This window comes from Gorilla gorilla, chromosome 1, assembly GCF_029281585.2.
Source record: "Gorilla gorilla gorilla isolate KB3781 chromosome 1, NHGRI_mGorGor1-v2.1_pri, whole genome shotgun sequence".
In the NCBI taxonomy this organism is placed as follows: Eukaryota; Metazoa; Chordata; class Mammalia; order Primates; family Hominidae; genus Gorilla; species Gorilla gorilla.
This window is the reverse complement of record NC_073224.2, coordinates 98,730,267-98,748,861: the sequence shown is the minus strand read 5'-3', so window position 1 is coordinate 98,748,861 and position 18,595 is coordinate 98,730,267. Positions and strand designations below refer to the sequence as shown.

At 51.4% G+C, this 18,595-nt stretch overlaps 1 protein-coding gene across 2 annotated transcripts in view; it reads left to right on the top strand.

Moving 5' to 3' along the window:
- KIRREL1 (kirre like nephrin family adhesion molecule 1) overlaps positions 1–18,595 on the top strand; it is a 105,397-nt gene that overhangs the window by 79,309 nt on the left and 7,493 nt on the right. Inside the window, exons 2-10 of one of the 2 annotated variants that reach the window (XM_004027019.5) lie at positions 3,749–3,898; positions 5,627–5,776; positions 12,055–12,212; positions 14,222–14,372; positions 15,381–15,486; positions 15,632–15,780; positions 15,953–16,080; positions 16,804–16,930; positions 17,020–17,120. In XM_004027019.5, coding sequence (XP_004027068.3) covers positions 3,749–3,898; positions 5,627–5,776; positions 12,055–12,212; positions 14,222–14,372; positions 15,381–15,486; positions 15,632–15,780; positions 15,953–16,080; positions 16,804–16,930; positions 17,020–17,120 — 1,220 coding nt within the window. Of the gene's footprint in view, positions 1–3,748; positions 3,899–5,626; positions 5,777–12,054; positions 12,213–14,221; positions 14,373–15,380; positions 15,487–15,631; positions 15,781–15,952; positions 16,081–16,755; positions 16,931–17,019; positions 17,121–18,595 lie in introns of both variants that reach the window. The other variant, XM_055362962.2, reaches the window with a different exon arrangement.

Here is an 18,595-nt window from a genome sequence, read left to right as displayed (position 1 = left end):
CTGCTCTCCCACATCCCCCTCGCCACCACCATATGTTAGAACTGTCCAGAGCCTGTTTCCCTTGCCCTTCCCTTCTCTGCTCCACATTCTCTTTTTCAGGGAGCTTCCCAGGACTGACTCCAAGTTCCACCCAGCATTGTTCCTCCTCTCACTGAGAGGAGGGTGCTGTCCTCTTCACCCGCCCAGCCTGTCTCTACCTCAGTGGAAGTCTGTGAGCCTTCTGGGGTCAGGGGCATGCTCTGCCTCCTTTTCTGGATGGTGGTTTCACAGGCAGGACTGTGGACTCGGATTTGCTCACTCTCACTCCCTCAGTCAACAGACATATTTGGAACACCTGTAGTGTGCCAGGCAGCAGGCCCTGCACCTGGTGATGGGCTTGACTATAAGTGGCACAGTCCAGACTCCTGGAGTTGCCCCTGGGGCAACAGCAGGGATGGGGTGGCCAGTGCAGTGTGGGCCCTACTACAGCAGAAGTGAGACGTGAGTAGGAAGGCCTTGAGGGAACTACACGAAAGTCACGGGAGACTTCCCAGAGGAGGTGACTGTTTGAATCCCGAGGGAGCAGGGGGAGCAGTGTCCACCCCAGGGAAAGGCCTGTGCAAGGGCATGAAGAGGTGACAAAGGCCTAGTGGGTACAGATCAGAGAGAACAGGACTTGGTGAAGGGAGACTTGGGGTGTTCCTGTAATCATAAGCCAGGTCGGCATAACCCAGGGGCATCTGAACTCTATTTGGGATTCTGTGTTGGCTGCAGGGGCTGTTTTGGGACCAGAAAACATTGCCAGTGGCTTTAGTAGGCTCAGGATCTAGGCTGCCTTTCCATCCAATTAAATTCCCGAGATGTCTTTACTTCCCCTCCTTTCTGGACTCTCTGCAAGGTTATTACTTCCATCCCCCTGTGTCTGGACTGAATTGCTTCAGTCAGGCCTAAATCAAGAGGAAACTTCAAAACTCCCAGAAAGTCAGATACCACCTTCTTTGTCATGTTCCTATTCAGGTTTCCAGTTGTCCCTCTAATTGTCTAACTGTTCAGGAGAAATAATGATCATAGCTGCCATTTAGTGCATACAGGCAAGGGACTGTACCACGCATAGCATACACCTCATCTCATTTTACTTTGACAGCAATCCAGAAATAGACATTAACATTCCCCAGTTTACCAGGGAGGAAAATGAAGCTTAGCAAATAACTTGGCCAAGGTCACTGGGTGAGGAAGCCACACAGGCAATATATAAACCACAGTCTGTCTCCTAAACCTGTGCTCTTAGTATTTGGGCACAGAGGGATTTGGCGTTCCTCAGTCCAGGCTTGTCATTGTACAGGTGAGCAAATGGGGGCCCAGATGAGGAATTGACACACCCAAGGTCACACCACTCCTCATCTCCACAAGACCCCCGTTTCCTGATTCTTACTTCAAGTGCTTCCCATCTCCATCTTGCCGCAGGGTCAGCTGCTTCTTCATTCCAAGTGGACAAGGAGCCAGCTGCTCACTGTCCTTGAGAGACTTCAGCGAGAGACCAGGGTGTCCAGGCTCCATGCAGGAAAGCCATGCATATAAATTCCACCTCTGAGCCAGGGCTCACCAGCAAGCCCACTCTTAAGCCCTTGACTTGGGCTCCGGGGGCCATGGGAAGGAGAGACATGAGTGTGGAGAGTTTGCAGCATATAGCTGCACTAGAGAAATGCGCAAGGATATGAATAAATTTGAATAATAATGAGGACAATGCTTGAATTAATAATGTTGGCTGCTCACCTGACCCACCCCTCCCCCAGGATCTCAGCACCTGCCACCCTGATCACTCAAAAGGGATTATCCTTTAGAAGACATGAATGAGAGGTCAGGTCAGCAGACTTGAGGAGCCACTCATGGAGTATGGGAGAGGGAGCCCGTTTCTAACTTCCTGGCCCCTGCAGACCCAAAGACCTAAATTTGCACACTTAATCAAGAGTAAAGAGTCTGCCTCATGCTAGATCACATTCTGGTTATCAGTCCACTCTAGGCCCCAGCCACCTCTTTTTCAGACCCCTTTGTGTGCAACAACCAGTGGGGATGGATGTCGGATGTTCAGGAGATTCAGATGGGGGAGAGAGCTTGGCCCTCTGCCTTAGAGGAGATGTTGGCATTCTGCTGGAACAGATAGGGCAAATGCCCTCACCTACTAGTTGCCCTCTACCCTGTGACAAACAAAATCATGGACATTACCCCTGATCATTTGAGAGAGGAAACCCCGTACATAGTGATAACAGCAGGGCCGAGTGACGCGACCGGTTATATTTGCCCAAGAGGCCAAGGAATTGGGCTAGGAGGGCTTCCTGGAAGAGGGACATGTAGAGCAGGTTTGAGGAAAAAAGGAGAAAGGGGGCTGGTGAAGAGAAAGGAAGGAAGGAGATGAGACTAGGATCCCACTTCTGTGGGGGCTTAGAGGGACATCTTGGAGTGGGGAGGGGTGAGTTAAGTTTGCTTACACACAGGAGTGATGATGGGGCAGATAAATTTTAGAAAGCTCTGTTAGGAAAAGGTCAAATTTGGGGATTGTGGCCTCTGCAGATTCATGAGCTGTGGAGGGAAAGAAGGAGGAGGAGGCCGTGACTTTTGGGGAGAGCCGATTTCAGTTACCTGGTATGACAGGTTGGGAGCGTGGCAAGGAAGTCCCAGAACTCTCCTTTGCTGTCCTTCAGTCACTCCCTTGACCCCTTCTCCTTTCCCCACAACTTGGCAAAGGAACCTGAGCCCCATAGCTCACATAGCTCTGCAAGGAGCCTAGGCCTGCCCCACCACTGGGGCCGACCAGTGCTGGTTGGAGCCGGTGGGTGGGAGTGGTGGGGGAGAAAAAACCCGCAATGCAATTCCCTGCTCCATTTAGGCTCCACAATTAAAGGCAATTACTCTGCAGTTCTCTAATCAAATGCTCCCGGCCGAGCTGCCAGCCGGGCAGCCATGTGTAGCTCCCACAGCCGGAGGGGGAGTGGAACAAAGTCACGTGGCCTCTCAGCTCCCACAGTGAAGGAGGCGGGGTGTGTGCAGGTGTGTTCATGTGTACACACTTAGGCCCCCCTGCACTTGGGAGCAAAGGATGAACACACAGAGCAGGGCACATGTGCCAAGAAGTGGGTTCAGAGCTACTTTGTTTTGGATACACTTTCCACCCAGGAAGCTTCTATACACACATGTGGACATGCTGGCTTTATAGTATCTACCCTGATGTATTCGTGGAGGAATTGTACCTGGCATAGTTGCACATGAGTGTTGGTTCACACTGACTCCCATCAGCCCACATGACACGTGTCTAAGTAGGAGTCATCAATGTGGGGGTGGGCTGGGGCAATGGGTAGTAGAGGAACAGCCAGGACCTGGATGCAGGGGCTCAGGTTCTAATCCCAGCTCTGCCATTAACTTGCCCTTGAGTAAGTTACTCTCCTCCCTGGAAGTCAGGGTCCTCCTCTGTAAAATGAGAGGGTTGGACTAGACCCATTTTTAAGGCCCTTATGTAACAGTGCACTGTTTTCTGTGATTGCTGAGCACTTCAGCTCCTGAAATCCATTCCCGTGGGTCTCAGAGGGAGGAAGGAATAAAGGGTAAGGACGTGGCATCTTGGAACAAAGGGGTTGAGGCTGAAGGGGGGCAGGGACCGGAGAGTCCCCATCCCCAACTGGAGGCTCTCCCTCCTTCCTGCTGCATGGTGAGGGGGACCTCTTAGAGGAGCCCCTCTCCTTACTCATCTTACCCAGTGCTGGCTTTGGCTTTGCAGGGACCCAGACCCGCTTCAGCCAGGAGCCGGCTGACCAGACGGTGGTGGCTGGACAGCGGGCCGTGCTCCCCTGTGTGCTGCTCAACTACTCTGGAATTGTGCAATGGACCAAGGACGGGCTGGCCCTGGGCATGGGCCAGGGCCTCAAAGGTGAGTGCCTGGCTACCCAACGTCCAAACTGTCCCATCTTCTCCGCCATTCCCCACTTCCAGCATAGATTCCTGGACTCACCATCCCTTAGTTCCCTCACCACCCTCCTCTGTGCCACAGCCTCCCCTCTGTCTCTGCTACTGAGCTCCATTTCTACAGCTTTCCCACCCTGCAGCTCTACCTTTCCTCCCACTGAGGACTGACTTGAGGAAGGCAGTACGAAGCCTGAGAGGTCAAGGGAAACCGAGAGACCTTTATATAAGAGAGTTTCAGGCAGACACAGACCCTGTGAGGGGAGCTGCAGGCAGACAGCTGTCTAGCAGGAGGTTCTGAGAGACTCCAGAGTCTGCAGCAAGGGTAGGAGAGGGCACAGGCAACTTCTGTGTCCCGCAAGTGTCTCATGCCGGCCTGGCCCGGCTCCAGCCTCTCTCCTCCCTGCTGCCCAGGCGATGTCTGCTCAGAGGCCAAAAACTCATTTTAATATCAGCCTGAGCATTCATTTATTTATTCATTCAACAAGCCTTTATTAAGCACTGGCTATGTAGCTGGTGCTGAAGCAAACACAATGAGTCAGTCAAACACAAAAAAACCAACTTCCTATATTCTAAAGCAAGTAAAGAGACCTTTGGAAAGGCTGCCTGGCAGAGTGGACACCTGGGTTCTAGTCCTGCCTCCGCCAGCTGGGTGACCTTAGGAAAGCCACTTCACCTCTCTGGACCTTCATTTACTGTGTGAAACAGGTATAGTGGTTGCAGGCCGGTCTGCCTTAGAAGTACATTTGTGAGTTTTGAGCCAAATGGGAGAAGAGATTTGTAAAAACACATTTTAGCTTTAAAGCACTGTAAAGAAGTAAGTATGGGTGTGGGGGATGGGCTGTATATTTTTATTCTTATAATTGTTGAGGGAGTTGAGATTATTTGCTGTGAGTTCCATGTGTTAGTACAGGTAGAGGAAATTCGTCTGTGTAGAGCAATCCATATAAGGGAAAGAGATGGGTCTGGTAGATCTATTGATGATAGAAAGAGAAAGAAACTGGGAGAGAGAGTGAGATCAATAGATATGGAGTGAGAAGAATCGATAGCCTCTGGACAGAGGGAGATCGTGGGAAGGAGCTGATGGTGGGAACGTGAGGGGGGGCTGGGAAGCAAGAAGCGGGTGGGGGAGCCTGGAGGAAGGAGGGCAAGGCCCACTGCCTCAGCCACTGCTTCTGCAGGAAACCAGGACTCTTTGGTTTAGGAGCTCCTCTGGGGAGCCGGCGGTCCTCTGCCTCATCCTTCCTCCCTGGGCCTGCCTTGGGCTTCCCTCTGCCTTATGAGTCCCACAGAGGTGCTCCCGTGAGCTCATGTCTGTGCCGCGATGCCCTATATTTCCTGGCGCCCACACACTCACTCTCCCTCTCTCCCCCTCTCCTTTGCTCCCTGCTGTGTGCCTTTTTCTCTCCTCTTTCTCTCCTATTATTATGAGAGGCATTTGTCTGCAAACAGCCTTAGAGATTTCATCTGCTCCTGCTAGCCTCCCTGCTTCAGCTGCCCTCCTGTCTGCTCCTCCGGCTGTATGGCTCCCAGCCTCGCCGTGAGGTGTCGTGGCATCAGGTGTCTGTGTCTGGGGCCTCACCTTCTCACCTGTCAGTGGTGTCCCAGGAGAGGGCAGAGGGAGGAGTACTGGTGTGGGATGGCTGAGGATGTGTCCTTGTTTCAAGGTTGGGCCTCATTCTTTCTGTTTCTGCAGCCTGGCCACGGTACCGGGTCGTGGGCTCCGCAGACGCTGGGCAGTACAACCTGGAGATCACAGATGCTGAGCTCTCTGACGACGCCTCTTACGAGTGCCAGGCCACGGAGGCCGCCCTGCGCTCTCGGCGGGCCAAACTCACCGTGCTCAGTAAGGACCCCAATACCCTTCAGTACTTCGAGGACCTGTCTCTCTGTATCCTGGCAGTCTCTCCCACTCTCCAGTTCCCTCTTTAATTTCCCAGCGTCTCCCTCTCTGTTACTGGCGTTATCCCTGCCCTAATGCTCAAGTCCAGGTAGAAGAAAGTAAACCAGGCATGTGGGAGATGTGGGGTGCTGGTGGGACGTGGGCTGTGTGAGGCCCAGCATCCTCTCTGCTGCAGCCAGTGCCTCGGCCACTCAGGGACAGGGCCTTCTGCCTTTTAGAAACAAGGCTGTGGAGACAAGAAGCAGGGAAATATGGAGTGATGGAGACCCGGGCCCTCCTTTCCCAGCTGTCCTGGCTGGCAGTCTTGTTGGTGAGGGGGCGTCTCCCTTCTACTTTCCTCTCAGCTGCCTCAGAGACCCCAAAGGGCCCCTGTGCCCCTCTTCCACCTCACCCTAGCCTCACACAGCCCTTCTTCCCTCAGCTGCCTCCTTTCCTCCCTCAGTGCTCACCCTTCCTCTCAAATTCACCTGGGGGCCTCCTCCAGGAACAGGGGAATAGGACTGGAAGGAATGGGCCTTGAGGCTGAAAACTGGGGTGAGGGGTGGGAGGGATGGGGTCCTGCTGTGTCTGGATGGCTGCTGGCTCTTGGAAGCCCTGCAGCTCTTGGAAGCCCTGCGTCAGCCAGGCAGCCACCCACTGGGGGACCAAGCAGATGTCCCTCTATGGTAACCCCCGAGGCCATTTGCATAATGAGGGGACTCTCTCCTGCAGCAGTGCCACAGAACCGGAAGGAGGCCAGCTTCAGCACACCCCTTGCCCCCCCTCACCCACTCAGCCCCCAGCCTCTCTCCAAGCCTCACTCTTGCAATACCTCTGAATCTGCCAGTCTTCCTGTTCTCTCCAGCCCTGTTGTCTCACTGGGCCTCTGCCTCTGTTGTGCTTTCTGTCTTGGGCTTGGACTCTGTCCATCTGTGACTCTCTTTCTTCCATATTTACATTGACTCTGTCCCTTTTTTTTCTGCCTCCATTTGATATGTTTTGCCCCTCTTCCTTTCCTTCCTTCTAACTTGAAATCACTGAATTTGCAGGGAGCCCCCAAGATGGATGGGAGAAAGGAGAGAGGAGCTGAGATGAGGGAGTTTGGGTACAAGGAAGGTTTTCTGTTTGTTTGTTTGGTTGGTTGGTTGATTGGTTGGTTTTTTTGAGACAGAGTCTCTGTCACCCAGGCTGGAGTGCAGTGACATGATCTCGGCTCACTGTAATCTCCACCTCCTGGGTTCAAGGAATTCTTGTGCCTAAGCCTCCTGAGTAGCTGAGATTACAGGTGCCCGCCACCATGCCTGGTTAATTTTTGTATTTTTTAGTAGAGACGGTGTTTCACCATGTTGGCCAGGCTGGTCTCGAAATCCTTACCTCAGGTGATCCACTCATCTTGGCCTCCCAAAGTTCTGGGATTACAGGCATGGGCCACTGTGCCCAGCCTGTTGTTTTGTTTTTTGTTTTTGCAAGGAGGGAGGCGAGAACATAACAAGTCCTCAGAGCATAGTGGAAAGAGAGAGTCCTAGACTGCTGGTGGTTAGGAGACCTGGGCACTTTGGCCATTTTGGCATCACGATCCTAAAGAGGTGACAACCTCTGGGCATGAGTTTTCTCATCAGTAACATGGCATAATGACACCAGTCTTTTCTTAGCAACTGCTGCTTTGCTGCATGGAGACTTGTAAACTGTGAAGGTCTGGGTGAATGTGAGATGTCAGAATAAGTGAGGACTGGAGGGACCCAACAGCCAATTTCACTGGATGTAAAGGCCCTGGAGGACCAGGATTCAAGGCTGTTGGATGATTTGCTTTTCCTCTCTAGGACTAAAATGGAAAGAATTAGCAAGGAGCAGGAATGAGGTTAGACAGCAAAAATTAGAGGGTGATCTTGAATGCCAAGACATCATCTTTCATCCCTCACTGAAGTGTGTCAGCCCCATGCTCAATCAAGCATTCCAAGGAACCATGAGACTCTTAGGAAACCTTCTTCTTTCTTTTTTCCTCCCTAACTGCCTCTATCTTAGGCCCTAGAAGGTGCTACTACTGCCCTGGAGTACTCCCTTCCTAATGAGTGGACCTTGATACTCTTCTTTCTGCTACCTTATCACAGAGATAGAGAGAGATGAAGAAAGGCCAGCTAAGCTACTAAGTGTTGCAGTAACAATGTCTTATAATGGCACCCAGTGGCTTGGTTCAATCCAGGAAGAACCTGGAAAAGGAGAATATCAAGGGGAACCCTAGATGGAAGAGTGCCTTGTTTAAAAGCTTGCAGGCCAATGAAGGAGAGCTACATAGCAGGAGAGCCGACTGGCTTGTTTCGAGGGCATGGTGGGTATTGAAGGTATGGTCCTTGCTGGCCTGCCTGGGTGACTTGAGTGGATGAGAGAACAGGGAGAGACCCCAGGAGTAACTTTAAGCTGAAAGAGAGACAGGGACGGTTAGTGCAGCTGGAGGGGCTTTACACGCCTGGGAAAACACCTGGGCATGGTGTCTCCTCAGGTCTCTGCCCATCCAGGATCTTCCTCCCGGGTGTGGCAGCAACATGTGACCTTAGAGGGGCCTGAGCAGACCAGGAGGCCCTTCTCCCCTCACTCTTTCCTCTCCTTGTCTTTCTCTTAAATTCTCAAACACCCTGCCACCTGCAGCACGCGGAGGCAATAAGAAGGCATGACACTTCTTGCATCCCTTCCTGCGTACCTGCTTACCCACAGCCTTTGCTCATGGCAGCTGGGGGACCCAGAGACTAGGGAGGGCAGAAATGAGGAGTGGGCTGTGCCGAGTGCCTGGTATCAGCCTCCCTGCATGACGTCAGCCTTATAGACTCCTCTCCTCCCCAGCCATCCCCCTCAGCGGCCCCCCAGCTCCCCAGGCCAGGGGCCTTCTTCACAAAATGGCCTCTGTCATTCTTCCTTAGGGTAGGACTTTGAAAAGAAGCCTCCCACTCCCCCTCAGATGCAGACATAACATAGATATACAGACCTCCAAAACCATGGTGATGAGCATGACTTCTGGGTCAGGCAAGACTGGTCCACATCCCAGCTCTGCCCTCTAACTCACTCTCCTGTCTCTGAGCACATTTGTTTATCCTCTTCGAGCCTCCGTTCCTTATCTGTAAATTGGGGTTAATGATATTTACCATGAAAGGAATAATGAAATATACTTCGTGGTAGGGATTAAATGAAGTCATATACAGGAGGCACTTTGGCTGACACAAGGTGAACGTTCACTGAGTGGCAGAAGTTATTGTCGATCCCACCACCATTTACAGTTGGCTTCACCTTCTTGATTTTGTTTTGCCTCCACAATAGCAACTCAGGGGAGTAGGTGTCCATTGTATTTTTGAAGTTTTATAAACAAGGAGACTGAGGCCTTTTTGACCACAGACTCAGGGGCACATGAGTTTGGGGAGGCACATGAGCATATTGATATACAGATTTAAGTCACAAACCATAAAAACTTGCTTATAAACACATGCACACATGGACACATGCCCTTTAACAGCTGGCTCAGCAGGCACCTTAACAGCTTTATTGTCATTTGTCCCATATATGAGGGACGAGCTCATATATGAGGGATGAGCTCATGGAGGATGGGCAGAGAGTTTGGAAAATTCAGAGAAAGGTAGACTGCTGGCAGAGGTGACAGATGGGTAGTCTTTGCATGAACAAAGGGGCAGGAGGCATTACCAGGGTAGAGGAAGCTGATGCCTTCCCAGCGGAGGGGCTTCACACACCTGGGCACACACCTGGGCATGGTGTCTGCTCGGGGCTCTGCCCATCCAGGATCTTCCTCCTGGCTGTGGCAGCAACATGTGACTTTAGAGGGGCCTGAGCAGACCAGGAGGCCCTGAGCAGCAGCTCTTTATTCATTTCTCTCCACCTTTCTCTACTTCTCAAGCTGCTCCCCATCCCCATCCTCAAACCTGTCCCCATCTGGCATTGGAACCAGATACACCACAGAACAAGGAGGAAGAGCCAGGGATTCAGAGGATAATTAGCCAGGCAGGAGTTGGAGCCACTGCTACTCTCGTCCAGGCAGTAAGGCTAATACATTCCATACCTCACACATGCCCTGCACATCATAGTCTATGTATAGTATCTCATCTGACCTTCATGAGGCTCTAGTGAGTAGGCATTGTTATGTCTTGGTTTCTTCTCTGATGAAGAAACTGAGTGAGACTCAGTGATTTTAGGAACTCATCCGAGATCACACAGCAGGTGAACAAAGGTGCCAGGATTTGAACCAGGCAGTCTGAATCTAAGTTTTATTCTTTTTCCACTATACCACTAGGCACACATGAGTTGAACAGAATGCTAAGACAGGTTTCGAGTAGTTTCTACTGGAAACCCCAGCATAGAGACCTTCATTGTGTAAATTCTAGAACAGCCCTGTCTACCACTGGGCACCGTGGGTCTCCCAAGATCTCCTCTCGAGTGTTCCCTCTGGACCCTCCTCTGGGTCTTTCTTGTCTTTCTCAGAAAGAAGCAAACAAAATCTTTTATCGGTGGGGCACGCTGGCTCATGCTTGTAATCCCAGCACTTTGGGAAGCTGAGGTAGGAGGACTGCTTGAGCCCAGGAGTTTCAGACCAGCCTGGGCAACATAGCGAAACCTCGTCTCTACAAAAAATAGAAATTAGCCAAGCATGATGATGTGTACCTGTAGTTTCTGATACTTGGGAAGCTGAGGTGGGAGGATTGCTTGAGCCCAGGAGTTCCTTTCTCATTTATGGTTGATGAACACTGGGGGGACCAGAAAAATTATAATCAAAATCCTTCTGCCTTTATTTCATCAGTATCCATTCATTAATTCACCAAATATCCCTGAGCACCTGTGATCACCCAAGCCCTGGGCTAGACACTGAAGTGTTGATGGTATATCAGAAGCAGCTGCTACCCTCAGGGAACTTACAGTCTGGTTTGTCTTAGAAGCCTATGGAGATAGGGGAGGGAGAGCCCCCCTTGTTTGCAGCATCAGACATCGGTCAATTGAATTCTTTAAACATTTAGCAAGAGCCTACTTTGGTCACATTCTAGGCACTGGTGACCATATAAATATTAGTGAGACAGGGTTGCTGTTTTTCCAGGGGATCACAGTTTTAGTTGGGGCAGGGTTCAATAACTGTTATAAGTAAACAAAATCCAAGGCGCTAAGAGCTCTGAGTGACTGGTGGGGGCCACCATGGTGGGGGTGGGCTACGGCATGGAAAGCCTTGTGCATCAACTGGGATTTGAACAGGATAGGAAGCACTTCAATAGAAGCTGTGGGAGAAGGGCATGCCATATGGAAAGCACTGCAATGCAGGTCTTGGCTTGAGGACCCTGAACAGGAGACCGAAATGCTTGGAACTTATGCCCTAGGCAGTTGTAGCCATTGAAGGTACTTGAGCAGGGGAGTGGCACATACTTAGCTGTGCTGAAGGGAAAAATAACCTGCTAGCAGTGTGACATGGAGGTTACTGTAATAGGCCAGCCCATCTGTCTGCTCCAGGGCAGAGGAACAGACAGGAGGAAGGATGGGAGAAGTGCTATGGAGGTAGCCACCTTTCCGAGCCAGACTCCCAAGGGTATGAGCTGTACTCAGGGCCTGAGATAGCCCAGCCCTTTCTTAAGTTTGAGGCTTCCATCTGTAGTGTGCAGCTCTGAGCAACTGTAGGGGTATGGAGCCAGGCACAGTGATTCACGCCTGTAATCCCAGCACTTTGGGAGGCTGAGGCAGGTGGATCACCTGAGAGGTCAGGAGTTCAAGACCAGTCTGGCCAACATGGTGAAACCCCTACTCTCTACTAAAAATACAAAAATTAGCTGGGAGCAGTGGTGGGCGCCTATAATCCCAGCTACTTGGGAGGCTGGGGCAGGAGAATCGCTTGAACCCAGGAGGTGGAGGTTGCAGTGAGCTGAGATGGCACCACTGCATTCCAGCCTGGGCGACAGAGTGAGACTCCATCTCAAAAACAAACAAACAAACAAACAAACAAAAAACCAGTGGGGGCATGGAGTACCAGCAAATATTATAGGCCAGGAAAGAAAAGCAGACAAGGACTGGGAAAGATGTGTGAGCTGAGGACCTAGAGGAAGCCACCACAAGAGCAATGAAGACAGTGGTTGTAGATTAGGGGGTAGGGTGGTACCGCCTACCTAGAGGCGCACATGCAGGTGGAAGGATGCTTCCAGAGGCAGGAGTTTTGGTCATCAGGGAAGTGTTAGCCACACCCTGCACTGACTTTGCTCTGCTTTCTCCCACAGTCCCCCCAGAGGACACCAGGATTGACGGAGGCCCTGTGATTCTACTGCAGGCAGGCACCCCCCACAACCTCACATGCCGGGCCTTCAATGCGAAGCCTGCTGCCACCATCATCTGGTTCCGGGACGGGACGCAGCAGGAGGGCGCTGTGGCCAGCACGGTGAGCTCCGGCCAGCTCCCCCAGCTCCTCCTGGGCCTAGCCCAGCTCACCTCTCCTTTCCCACAGGGGTTTCACCACAGACTCAGGAGCACACAGACATGAGAGGGGTCTTAGAGGTCATCTGGTTCAGCCCTCTCATTCTACAGTTGGGAAAATTGAAACCCAGAGAAGAGAAATGAATTCCTAGGCTTACTGTGTCATTCAGTAGCTGGACAGAGACTAATAGTAATAAGTTGCCATGGATTAAGCACCTACTGTGTGCCAGACACCGTGCATGCTAAACACTTTATGGACAGTCTCTCTTAATCTTCATAGGAGTCCCATAAAGGAGGCATTATTTCCAACTCACAAAGGAGGAAACTTGCGCTCAGAGAGGTTGAGTGACTTGTCCAAGGTCACACAGCTGGCACAGAGTTGGGGTTTGTACCTGGGTGTGACTGTGCTTTCTCTCCACTGATCACTTGTACCTCTTTCCTTCAGCATCTGGTTGTCAGATTATTCCAGTCATCACAACAAAGAGGCTGGGGAAGCAGGGATCCTTGTATACATTTTATAGATGAGGAAGCCATGAAAGATATCAAGTGACTTGCCCAGGATTACATAGCAAAGCGGACAGTACAGCTGGAATTCAAAGCCAGATTTCCTGGTTGGGGTTACCCTGCCAGTTGTGGGTAAACATATGTGTATTCAGCCCTTTGCTGGTGCTGCAGGAGCACTTCTCAGTGTGGAGAGAGAGATGTTCCCATGCTCCTCAGCAAGCAATCCCAGGAATACCTGGCTTCTGGCTTCAGTTCTGCCCTTAACACACTGTGTGACCTTGGATAATTCGCTTCACTTTTTTCTGGCCTTAGTTTCTCATTTGACAAATGATAATTCAGCCTCAGTGGTACTTAACCTTTTCACAACCAAAAACTGTGATTTGTCTTCATCAGGGCTACATGTTTTTAGATATTTTGGCAACCAAACAAGTTGGTTTGTTAATATCCATTTGTCATCTACCCCCATTTTTCATATTCATTAAAGACAATGGAGCTTCAAAGCAGCACAAGGGAGCCAGTGTTACTGCACTGGCCCTCAACTGGGCCTGTCCAGCAAAGCTGCATGCATGGTGGTCAAACAACGGGGTCTTACTTTGATTAATAATATGGCTTCCCTCAGGCAGTTTGCAATATAGAGAACAGATCAAGGGTTCCTGTGACCATATTTAGGGACCCCTGGCTGTCACTGAGCAAGTGTAAGACTTCGAGCCTGTGAGTCCCTTCCCTGCCCTCAAGGAGTTTACAGTTTAGCAGAAGAAACCCAACCCTGAAACACTCACACATGGTGCCTACAAGCAAGGTTGGATGTGTCTAGAGCTGTGAGCCGGACACACTGACTATAAGGGCATAAATTCAGTCTGGGAGAGAGTTCTGAGGGCTGGGCTGGCTGAAGAAGGCTTTCCAGAAGAGAACGGATTTGCGCTGGACTCACAAAGAGTGAACTCTAATATAAACAGTGGCCTTAATAATAATATATTAGTTTTGGTCCATCAGTTGTAACAGACTTATCACTCTAATGCAAGGTGTTAAGGTGTTAGTAATGGGGGAAAGTGTAAGGTCGGGGAGGAGGGTATATGGAAACTCCCTGTACTTTCTGCTCAATTTTTCTGTAAACTTAAAACTGCTCCAAAAGATAGTCTATGATGTGGGCATGATGGCACACTCCTGTAGTCGCTGCTACTCAGAAGCCTCAGGCAGGAGGATTGCTTGAGTCCAAGCTTTGGAGGCCAGCCTGGGCAACATAGCAAGACCCTAAAAATATATAACTTTTAGTTAAAAGATAATTAGTAGTCTATTGATTAAACACACACACACACACACACACAAGGGAAGAGGTTGTGGGAGTGAAGGGGATTGAGCTTTAAGTTAAAGTACCCCTCCAGCCCAAGCCCATCTCTGAGTGAGGTCAACTTAAGAGCAGAGGAGGGGGCTTTTAGCTTGACCGTATCTCCCACCCTTGTCATGTTCCAGGAATTGCTGAAGGATGGGAAGAGGGAGACCACCGTGAGCCAACTGCTTATTAACCCCACGGACCTGGACATTGGGCGTGTCTTCACTTGCCGAAGCATGAACGAAGCCATCCCTAGTGGCAAGGAGACTTCCATCGAGCTGGATGTGCACCGTGAGTGGGCTGGGGGGAGCAGTCTGGAGCAGGGGGGTGGAAGAAGGGGTGTGTTTGAGAAGCACACTCTTAGTTTGAGAAGCACAAACTAAGAGTCCCCCTATGGTCCCCAGGACAAACGCTTGCCTTCTTCACATCTTTCATTCCCTGGATTGAACCATGGGGACTAAGGGCTGGTAGAGCATTGGCTGTGGAGTCAGGCAGTCCCCAGGTCTAAACCAGCCGGTAATTAGTCAATGGTTTACACTCTCTGGGCCTCGGTTTCCAGTTCTGTATGCTGTATATTGCAAAAGATAAAATACTGGCCTACAGTCCCTTATTCAAACTAAAAGTTGTTTGATGGTGCAGCCTGAACCAAGGCTCTTCATAGTCTTTTATTTAATTTAGTCTTAAGTTTCACTGCAGATGTATTCATATGTGTGACTATGGGATGTGGCCCAGATGCTGCTGGGGATCTTACACAGTAAACGCTCTATGCACAACCATTGCCTTTCTAAATGTGAAAAATTCTAAATTCTGAAATGCATCTAGTCCTAAGGGTTTCAAATAAGGGATTGTGGACCTGGACCTGCTTCCTGGGGTTGTGAGCATTAAATGAGATATAGCAGAAGAGCATCTAGCATGGAGTATTCTTACCTGGTAGGTGTGTAATAAATTGTCTCTGCCCAGGGAACCATGGGGGTGTGGGCAGCAACTGGGGATGCCCACACCCCATCCGTTTTAGTGAGCCAAGCAAGCTCACACTGACGCCTAGTGGCCACAGTGGGTCATTAGTCCATTGAGTTATTTGTCCCTTTGGTGCCTTCATTGGTGGTCACCCTAGCAGGCCCCCTAGAGGCTCCATGTGCAAAAGGTGAGGAAGACAGCATGTTAACTGGAGCCGATACACTGCAACCTCAAATTCCTAGATCCCCGCCAGAGTGGTCAGGTCTGAGTGTACGTGTTAGGGAGGGAAAAAGAAACTCAAGGGACAGAAAAGACCCTGACTCCCTGTGCTCTACTTTGCAGACCCTCCTACAGTGACCCTGTCCATTGAGCCACAGACGGTGCAGGAGGGTGAGCGTGTTGTCTTTACCTGCCAGGCCACAGCCAACCCCGAGATCTTGGGCTACAGGTGAGGGGGTCAGAGGCTGGGAGCGCTCTGGGGAGTGAAGCGGAAGAGTTCGGGGTTGGAGGCTGTACTGGGGAGGCCAGGTGTCATGGATGTAGTTGAGAGGGTCTGAGGCCTGATCCCACCTCTGTGTTGCCTCCTCCCCCAGGTGGGCCAAAGGGGGTTTCTTGATTGAAGACGCCCACGAGAGTCGCTATGAGACAAATGTGGATTATTCCTTTTTCACGGAGCCTGTGTCTTGTGAGGTTCACAACAAAGTGGGAAGCACCAATGTCAGCACTTTAGTAAATGTCCACTGTGAGTAGCTGGGAGGGCAGGGACGGGGACAGAGAGCAGGGGCCCCCAAAGGGCCTTGGACAGAGTCGGGGACTGCTCCATGAATGGGGAGGTAGCAGGGCAGGAGGAAGATTGATTGGAGTTAACCCCATGAGCTTGAGACCCTAACGAGTGGCTTCTTTCTCCCTCACAGTTGCTCCCCGGATTGTAGTTGACCCCAAACCCACAACCACAGACATTGGCTCTGATGTGACCCTCACCTGTGTCTGGGTTGGGAATCCCCCCCTCACTCTCACCTGGACCAAAAAGGACTCAAATATGGTAAGACTCTTACTGCCTGTTCTGAATGCTGGGAGGAAGAGGTGCGGCCACAGATGGGAGTAGATGGGGGGCTGCAGCATTATATTTGAACCTGGGCTATTTCTAGGGTCTTGGGATTTGGAGGAGAAAGTGCTTACGGTTATCCCCACATCTTCTCACAGGAAAGCCCAGTTCAGAAGCACTGGGGGGACAAACTCACCTGTGCATGGGAAGCAGGGTGGGGTGGGAGGAAGGGAGAGTGCCTGGGGCAGGCCTACTGCAGTGGCAAAGGTCTGGTAAATAATGCTGCACAGGGGGGTGGGGAAGCTGAGGCGATTCACTAAAGAAGGCTGGAGTCTACAGCTCTGCAGAGACCCCCATTAGACCATTTGGGTCAGAACTGCAGGAAGAGGAATTTCAGAGTAAAACGTCCTATGTCATTGGGCAATGAAAACACTAGAACAGATCATCAGAAGAGGCTGCGTCCTCCTAAAATGATTGCAGCCTTCACCTGCCCTCTCTGGCCTCCACCCCATCCCTGCCCACACTTGCAGAGATGGTGTGTTTACGTGCCTGTGTAGAGTCAGAGCATGGACCAAAATGGACTCGGGAACCCCATTTCCCTTCCGGGAATTCACTTGTGGCCCTTCCTGCTTTCTTTCCAATGCCTCCGATGTGGGGCCCTCATGGACCTAGGGGCCCAGGCCTCCTGGCTCCCCACCCGAGGCTGCTCTCTCTGCCCAGGTCCTGAGTAACAGCAACCAGCTGCTGCTGAAGTCGGTGACTCAGGCAGATGCTGGCACCTACACCTGCCGGGCCATCGTGCCTCGAATCGGAGTGGCTGAGCGGGAGGTGCCGCTCTATGTGAACGGTGAGTGAGTGGCCTGAGAGGCAGCCGGGCCTGGGCGGGCTGGTACTGCAGTTTTTGACTGGTTCTGACTTGTGTCTTCTTGCTTGCAGGGCCCCCCATCATCTCCAGTGAGGCAGTGCAGTACGCTGTGAGGGGTGACGGTGGCAAGGTGGAGTGTTTCATTGGGAGCACACCACCCCCAGACCGCATAGTGAGTGGCGGACCTGCCTGCGGACAGCCAGCCCTCCCTGCTTCTTTGCCCGGGCCCAGCCTTCTCTCACTTCTGCTGGTTTTGCTCCTTTAACTTCCCTGTCCCGTTTCCATCCTCGAATCTTCTGCTTTCTGTCCTTCTGTCCCTTTACCTGCTCAAATCCCACCTCCTCCCTTACTTGTTATGTGTCCCTGTGCAGATCACTTAATGTTTTGAACCTCAGTTTATTCATCTATAAAACAGGGCCAGTAACGCCTACCTAATAGGGTTGCTGTGAGAAGTCATGGCAGCAATAGGTGTGAGATGCCTAGGCCAGCACTCGATTCATGTTAGTTCCCCACTCTCTCCCCGGGGCTAACACTTCCCCTCTTTTCTCCCTCATCTGCCCTGTCATTGACCTCCTGCTCTTTTCTTTGCTCCCTCCCCTTCCCTGTCTCCTCCTCTGGCTCCTGCCATCTCTCTCCCTTCCCATCAGTTCTCCTACCTGCCTCGCCCACTCTTCTCTCCCTCCTCCTGCCTTCCTCCTACCAGCCCCTTGCCTTGCCACTCTCCTCCCTCCTTTCTCCTCTCCCCCACACCATGAGCCATTAATTCCTTCCGTGACTATTAACTGTCAAACCCCTCATCACATTTAATGACCATTTGGCTAACTCCAGGGCTGCCCAGGGACACTTCATTACCACGGCCGCCCGGGCAGCAGGCGGCTGGCCTCCCGGGGGGCTTTCCTTGCAGATCTAGGAGGATTGATCCCTGGAAAGGAGCCAGTTCTCGGCTGCTCCCCCTCCCTTAGGCTCCACTCTGAGGAAGGGGCCACGCAGGGGAATGGCCCGGCTGAGAGGTCAGGGATGGAGGGGTCCAGGAATACCCCGTTGTGGGTTCTGCCTATTATAAGTCTGTGGATCAGTCTCAGAGCCAGCCAGGCAGGTCGTGTGGGTTGGTTAAAGGTACGCCTAAAGATTGAGTTACGCTTAGTTAGAATCACAGACTATCAGAGCTGGAAGAAATCTTGAGCATTGTCTAGCCCTAGCCTGGTTCTGTCATTGTATAGATGAAGAAAATAAGGCCTAGAAAGGGACAGGGAGGCCACACAGGGGCTTGATGGGGAGAGGAGCCCAGCGTTCTTGAGGACAAATGCAGAACTTTTTCTACAACATCTGGGATTCCCAGTGTCGGTTCAATGGATCAGCTGCATCCACATCACACGTGATCATTATGAAAATAGAGATTCTCCTCCTCCCTGGAGATTCCTATTTAGGACATAAGTCCCAAATATCTACATTTGAAAGAATCTCCCTAGGTAAATCTGATGTCAGCCATGCTTGGGAGCCACTGCTTCTCCTTGAGTGGAGTGTCAGTGCTGAGGGTGTGAGGTAGCAGGTGTGACTTAGGTTTGTTACAAGGAGGTGTTAGGCTGGGCTTGTGGGGCACACATGGCACATAGGGGTGAGGGTGCCTTGAGGGTGGATCAGGGGACA